The following is an 8,030-nucleotide window of genomic DNA, read 5'->3' as shown; positions in this document are numbered from 1 at the left end:
GCAGAATTACAGCACCATAGAGAAGGATACTTTAGCTCTCCTCATGGCTCTGCAAATATTTTGAAGTTTATGTTGGAGGTAGTTGTAAAATCTCAGTATTAGTTTATACTGACCACAACTCTGACCTTTTATCCGAATGTGCACTTAATCAACGCCTGGATGCTTGGTCCCCACAGCAAGAGTACAACTTGATATTCAACGCAAAAAGGGTTCATAGAAAATGTCATTGCAGATGCACTGTCCAGAACCAAGAGTGCAGACAGTTGACTCCTGTGGATACTTTGGGCCCCTTGTATGTGAGTACATGTTTGTTGAATTATTACAAATTACGGTGGTAATCTGTAAATTTATGGGTGGGGGGTATGGCATCCTACACTGTTAAAAATCGCTGTAAAAAAAATGGCCAAATTTTGATAGCAATATTCTGGTTTTCCATTAAAACAGTGCATTCTGGGTAATATTCATCTTTTTCGAGAAGGTAGCCTGGTTGCTATATATCGTGAAATTAACAAATGCCTCAAAGTCGCATACACTCAGAGGCTGTGTTTCAAATCACACCCTACACCCCTCATTCACTTTCTCCCTCATGAGTTTAGCATTTCAATATAGTCCACCTGACAGGAGAGAATGAAAACTAATGAGTGAATACAGACAATGATGAACAGCTGCTGTTAACGAGCAGAATCACTGAAGAAAAGAGAAACAAGACACACACAAGAATCCGCTACAACTGACTTCAGCCACAGCCTTAGATGAAATCAACTGAAGATTTAAACAATCAACAAACAGCTTTACCAGCTTCGACTCATTACTTCAACCGGACTGGATTCTTTATTTCTGTCAGATCAGAGATCAAAGACTTTATTGGAGAATTACAGAGATCTCAGGGATTATGATGATGTTTTAATGTTTCGTTTGGACGCTACCATGGAGATCAGTGTTTGCTTTTCTTTAGTTAGGCTCCTGACCCTTGATTCCAGCAATATTATCTTTGATGGTCAAGGGATTATGGCTGTTTCTGTCAGGCGTGATCTATTAGACTTTTGATGGTCAAGGGATTATGGCTGTTTCTGTCAGGCGTGATCTATTAGACTGACTTAAAAGTTGCTAGAATAATTTGATGTTGAAACATATGTGAATTATTATTTTTTTTTAGCTTTATAAGATTGAACAATAATGTGACACAACTATAATACAGGGAGGGGTCTGTGTTGCCCCTACCAGAATACCTTTCACTTCTTAATAATAGACTTCAACTGTCAGCTATAGACAGTGATAAATGAGCGTGATTTTTTTTTTTCATGATGCTGAGAAATGCTTCCTGGAGTACAGCCTGGGATAAAACTCATCACTTGGCTCCCAGAGTGCTTTGCTGCTTATACTTTGCCTAAGTGCTGCCCATAATTTATCCCGCCATTTCTTGAATTCATGTGCTTATATTTGCTTTTATCTTAGTTTTAAGACGAATTTTTTGTTATGCTCCAGAGCTCAACTGCAAAATGATCATAGCTGAGCACAGTTGAAAATCAAATGGCTTTGTGTGCCTTTTGAGAAGGTGGATTGGCCCTACAAAGTGCCATTAGAGAAGCGCCTTTCCCCGTGTCTGATTGTGTACAGCTCCCACAAAGTCAAATAATCGAGAAAGCAACAAACTGCCCTATCACATGTGCCCAGGATGACACCCAGATTTACCTAGCCTTATCTCCAAATGACTACAGCCCCCCTATCAACTATGCCGACAATTGCCATTGACTGACAATTAACAATTGGATGAGCCAAAAGCTTTCTTACAGCTTAAACCAAGGGTGGAAAACTGACAGTCATTGCATTTAGGCCAAACAACAAAAATAGAAGTTTTTCAAAGTAAATGCCCCACATCCGACTTAGGGGCGCTGTTTCAAACAACCTAAAAAATCAAGTCAGGATATCTTGCCCTGTGAGTTCTGGAGACAGACCTTAGATTTCAGTAGTCATGTCGCCAAAGCCAGTAACTAAATCGGCATAACTATCATCTAAAAAACATTGCAAGAATTAGAACCAGAAAATCTGAGCGACTTATTTGCATCCAGTCCTCAGGTCTTTACACTGGCTTCTCAGTTACATGTAGGAGTGTTTTAAAGTATTTAAAAACCTGTGCTGTTGAAGTGAGGTGATAGTGTTGATCAGTAGGCAAGCATCGAGTAACACAAAGTCACGCTGATTGATCTGAATGGACCCGAGGTTTTTGTACCACTCTTATCAATGTTGAGCAACTGGGACCACTGTGTGCACATGACAGTATAATGTCAGCAATTCTTCGTATGGACTCACCTGATGGTCCCAGAGTGAAATCAGTCCCAGATCCACTGCCACTGAATCTTAGATGGGTTCCTGACTGGAGACTGTTTGTTAAATAATCAGGAGTTTAGGGAGTTGATCCAGGTTTCTGTAAGTTACCAGGACACACGAACGGGTGTGCTTGCAGGGTGAAGTGTTTAACTGGTTTACAGTCATCCCAACATTTTCCCTGTGTGACAGTTTCGACTGAAGGAAGTTGAGTGACTGGAGACTGTGCTGAGTCACACCTGAACAAACAAACATTATTAGTCATAAAATATATTAGTTGATGCATAACAAACCATTATTAATAAGTATTATTCCAAGCTATTACCATTATTCCACCTAGTTGGAGTATTGATAAGTATGATACAGAGCGTAGGACAGTGTCCATGATGCATGACGAATGAGGAGTGCAGGTCATGTTGATGAAGATGTTGTGTGTGTCAGTGATGAAGGGTTAAAACTACAACAGCCTCTAAAAACACTCTCAGAAGCACTTGAGATGAATCTATCAATATGCGAAGCAACACCACATCCTATCATTTCCTGAAGACAGTAGCGATACACAGGTTGCATTTTATTCTTAATATCTTTTGCTAATACATTTTATTTTCCAGTTTCAGAAAAAACAGGCATTTAATGTTCTTCAGTTTTTTTATTTTTTGGGTCAAGCTTCTCCCTCCAAACCACGTTTTTGTTTTCATTAAGACTTTGCTGCTGAGAGTATGTAATATTGTGTGCAGATTTAATATCATCTATGATAGTGTAAACAGGCAAAGGTCATCTAATAGGCAATGACCATCTAAACTTGGTTGGTACAGATTTCATTACAAAGCAGGTAAATAGAATTAGCAGAGTTTAAAAAAAAAAATCATGTGTACTGAAAATCTGATGAATGCATTTTGGGACTGATTAATGAAACAAAATGATTTCAGCCTTCCATGCAATAACAGTTTTTATTATGATTTTAAAGATGAATTGTTTTGTGCCTATTTGGTACATGAGTCCATCGCTGCTGTGAGGTTGATATCAGTTTGTGAGTACTTCTCTTCCTCTCTTTCTCTGCTGGAGTTTGTTTATTTGAGTGTGACGGAGGTTTTTTGTACGACGCTTTCACTAGGAATGAAGCACCTGTGGTACACTTTTGGTGGAGGCACTAAAAACTGACAATCGGTAAGTCTCTTCAATTCTGTCATAAAAATGTATGATAGTCTATTTAATTTGCTTACATTTTACTAATGCAAACATTTGGCAAAAAGTTATTATAAATTGTTCCTGAAATTAAAAATAACGTAAAAAGGTGTATTCATGAATTGCACACATTTCATGATTAATTTTTGAGTTAATAGGTAATATTGTCTGCTATTTTAAAACTATGTATTAATATTCAGTGATATTCCCACTGACATTTGTTTTTCATTTTTAATATTCATATTCATATCTGTTCAATTTTTCATGAATAATTCACATCTTATTCGCTAACATTTAACTGCAGCTCATTGATTGAAATAGTTATTATATATATTAAATTATTTTGTAATGTATTTATGTTCATAATTCTTGCTAAAGTTATCAAATAAGAGTTTTTGAAATGCAAAAAGCAAAAGTTTGATAAACAAAATAAATCTATTTTTGTACGCATCATCATCCAACAAAATTAATTTAGCAATTGAAATTTTAAAAAATGTAAATGCACGTTTCCATATAATTATGATTGTGAGTTTCTGATATGATCTTTTAAAAATACAATTCAAACTTAAATTATAATATAATTTTTTTTCTAAATATAATCATGAATTTGTATGTGGACATTGTTTTTAAAATCAGTTTGACAATAATTTAATTAATTTAGAAAATATCTAATTGTTATATATTTTTTTTTTTTTACAGTATTGCTTCAGTTGCGTTCAGAAATTACATTTATAATAAGATGTACATAAGTACATTCAGTAGTGGTAAAAGAGATTAAGTGTAGGATAGTGTCTATGTGGCATATGAATGAAAGGCAGTGAAAGTGAAATTACAGTAATGATAAAATGATTATGATTTTCGTGCATTTATCATGTCTGAAACATTCTACTCTTAGAATGCTAAGAGAACTGGAATGTGAGTTTGTGTTGTGTGTTTGTGTGTTTTCAGTTGGTCCCGCAGTGAAGCCCTCCGTGTCTCTGCTGCCTCCCTCTTCTCTGCAGATCTCTGGAGACTCAGCCGCACTGCTCTGCCTGCTCAGCTCTTACTCTCCACAGGGGGCGCAGGTGAGCTGGATGCTGGACGGGTCAGAGGTCACCGAGGGGGTTTCAGACCAGCGCAGAGAGCGAGCGGGACGGACGCTACAGCCGCAGCAGCGTCCTGAGCCTCAGCAAAGCACGCTGGGAAGCCGGCGAGCGCTTCGTCTGCAGAGTAACACATGACGGAGCTGACACACGAGACCTCGTTCCTCAAGAGCTCCGAGTGCTGATGTTTCTCCAGTGAAGAGCGGCAGGATTCACAGCAGTCTCCTGATTTACAGCTCAAATACTCAAGCAGTCTTTCAATGTGCTGCCATTGCTGTTCATTTCAATAAAGCTTCTGAACGCCTTACATTTGTGTTTCGACTGCACGGTGCATTGATCAGTGGTGTCCTTCCTTCACTAAAGTTTCAGCTTCGCTGTTGATGGATTGTAATAGTTGAGAACAGCTGACGTTGTTTAGCAGTTAAATGTGAACTGAAGCTCTTGGGGTTTGAACATGGTCTCGTCTGGAGACGGAAGCTGCTCTATTTCTGAGACGCATCAGAATCACTAAAGCTGTCAATGCAAATCTGATTTTCAGCTCAAACTCACAGTTTCACTGTTTGATTGGTTCAACGCTCTGAACTGAAACAGTTTCACTTCTGCTCATGCAGTGATGAGACAGATATGAAGTTTGAGAGGTAGTTTTATTACACAAGTTTATCAGGGATACATTTATAAGGTATGATTGTACAATCTACAAAAACTACAACACTGGAACTGAGAAAATTGTTGTGTGCTTTTTGTTTCATTAGATATTAATTAATCTCAAAAACAGAGCACAACTAATTCAACCCGTCTGTCACAGGGCAGTTCACAGTCTAATAGAGCTGATTTGAGTCCTAACTCAGTTCTGAGCTCATGTGTAGTTCTGTGTTTGGTCTCTGTGTGTCAGTAGTGAGTGATAGTGTTTGAGCAGCTGCAGCATCAGTTCAGTCACTGTGACTCTGACTGACCGAGGTTTTTGTACGACTCTTTATCACTGTGTGAACACATTTTTACTGTTGATCCAATGGTAACTCTGACAGTAATAATGTCCAGCATCTTCAGTCTGGACTCCACTGATGGTCAGAGTGAAATCACTGTTAGATCCACTGCCACTGAATCTAGATGGAGTTCCTGACTGACGGCTGCTTGTTAAATAAATCAGGACTTTAGGAGCTTCTCCAGGTTTCTGTAAGTACCAGCTGAAATAATAATTCCCAAAAAGATCACTGTACACATCTGTGCTGGTTTTACAGCTGATCTTCACTGTTTCTCCTGGTTGAGCTGCTTTCGTTGAGGGTCTCTGAGTGACGCTGATCTGTCCTCTACACTCTGAAACACACAACAAGAAGAAAATCAACTCAAAACTTTGACATATTCTTGAAGAAATGAATTGATAACAAAACTTGTGCTCCACAAACCTTGAGCAAACGCTGTGAGAGTCCAGATGAAGATGATGATGAAGGTCATGTTGATGAAGATTGTTGTGTGTGTCAGTGATGAAGTGGTAAACTCACAGCACTATAAACACTCTCAGAGCACTGAAGCATCTGATCAATATGCAAACCACACTCCACATCATTTACCTGAAGACAGTCGCTCAATAACAGACACAAATACTGTTATTTATTAATCTTTCAATATTTGTTCTTCTAATAGCCAAGCTGTTAAAATTATATCAGATCATTCACTACTGAATAAATCTACAAGACCAAACTTTAGTATATGATCCTGACTCTGTCCTGCGAGAATTTGAGAATATTTTAAATGCAGGTGATGTACTGAATCAACTGAGTTTGATTGTGTCACATATGATATAAAAGTTCATTTCTTTCATTAATTCAGGTTAATGTTTTAGTAATAACACAGACTTCATAAAGCAGATGAAGTAAATGCAGGTGATGTCTGCTGTGAGTGATGTGTTTGTTGGAGACTCAGTTGATGTGTGTTTTGTTCAGTTAGTGAAGCGTTCAGGAGGTTTTTGTTCAGCTGCTCTATTAGTTTGTATCACTGTGGTGGACTTTCGGCAGCGGCACCAAACTGGATGTTGGCAGTAAGTCAGTCATCATTTAATATTATTAATACATATATGTTTGTATTGAACATAAATCATACAAGTCCTTTATTTTGTTTAAAAATCTTAGAAATGTATGATGTGGCCTTTTACCCCCCACACGAGCAAAAGGCACACAGTACTGATACAAATACTTCAGCTAAAATAATGTTGTTGTTTTTTAAAATAATGTCTTAGTTAATACTTGTTCAAAAACAATCACTTTAGCAAAGTTTGTACTATTTTCTGCTTATTATTTACACGATGAAACAACATGAACTTCACAAATATTAGACACATTTATTAAGATTAAAAAAATCTGGGTGTTATATTAGACAGCAACTTGTCTTTTGAAAATTCATATTTCCCATGTTACAAAACAGCATTCTTCCATCTTAGAAACATTGCCAAGCTACGAAACATGTTACCTGTTCCTGATGCAAAAAAACTAGTTCATGCATTCATGACCTCTAGACTGGACCATGTAATGCACTGCTAGGTGGTTGTCCTGCATCCTCAATAAACAAGCTACAGGTAGTCAAAATGCAGCGGCTAGAGTCCTTACCAGGTCAAGAAAAATATGATCATATTACCCCAATTTTACAGTCTCTGCACTGGCTACCTGTTAAGTTCCGTATCAGTTACAAAATATTATTACTTACTTATAAGGCCCTTTAATGGCTTAGCTCCTGCGTACCTAACTAGTCTTCTACCTCGCTACAACCCATCACGCTCCCTAAGATCACAACACTCTGGACTTTTGGTAGTACCTAGGATAGCAAAGTCCCCACTAAAGGAGGTAGAAGCTTTTTCGCATTTGGCTCCCAAACTCTGGAATAGCCTTCCTGATAATGTTTGGAGTTCAGACACACTCTCTCTGTTTAACTCTAGATTAAAAACACACCTCTTTGGCCAAGCATTCAAATAATGCATCTCATAAATTTTGGACTGCAGTTATATCTGATCAAATGTGCATTATTATTCTTTAGCTTGGGTTAAACTAATTAATTTTTACTTGGCTGGAACAGCAGCTATGCTAATTATGTTGTCTATTTGTTTCTCCGTTTTACCACGGGATTTACACAAGCTCCAGTCTGGATCCAGAACACCTGAGAAGAGATGATGCCAACCCCTCAGAGGACCTCAGATGATGCTAACCCAGAGACAACATACAGAACTACCACATTTGCTATAAGTTTGATTGCATAATTGCTGTTAATAGTGTTAATCGTCTGTTTGTTTACGTCTTTTATTGATTTTTCTGAACATTTCTGCCGTATGCAACCACATAAACTAACAGTCACCACTGATAAGCTACTGCTAAATATTGTAGAAACTTAATTTTCTGTAAAGTTGCTTTGCAATGATTTGTATCGTAAAAAGCGCTATACAAATAAACTTGA

General features: G+C 37.7%; 1 gene segment (V, D, J or C); it reads right to left on the bottom strand.

Moving 5' to 3' along the window:
• Positions 1-5,568: 5,568 nt before the first annotated feature.
• Positions 5,569-6,162, bottom strand: LOC122147843. The segment is given in 2 exon segments: positions 5,569-5,906; positions 5,996-6,162. Coding segments are annotated over 2 exon segments (387 nt in total).
• Between the last annotated feature and the right edge of the window lie 1,868 nt (positions 6,163-8,030).

This window comes from Cyprinus carpio, chromosome A15, assembly GCF_018340385.1.
Source record: "Cyprinus carpio isolate SPL01 chromosome A15, ASM1834038v1, whole genome shotgun sequence".
NCBI lineage: Eukaryota > Metazoa > Chordata > Actinopteri > Cypriniformes > Cyprinidae > Cyprinus > Cyprinus carpio.
This window is presented reverse-complemented; position numbering and strand designations above follow the sequence as displayed.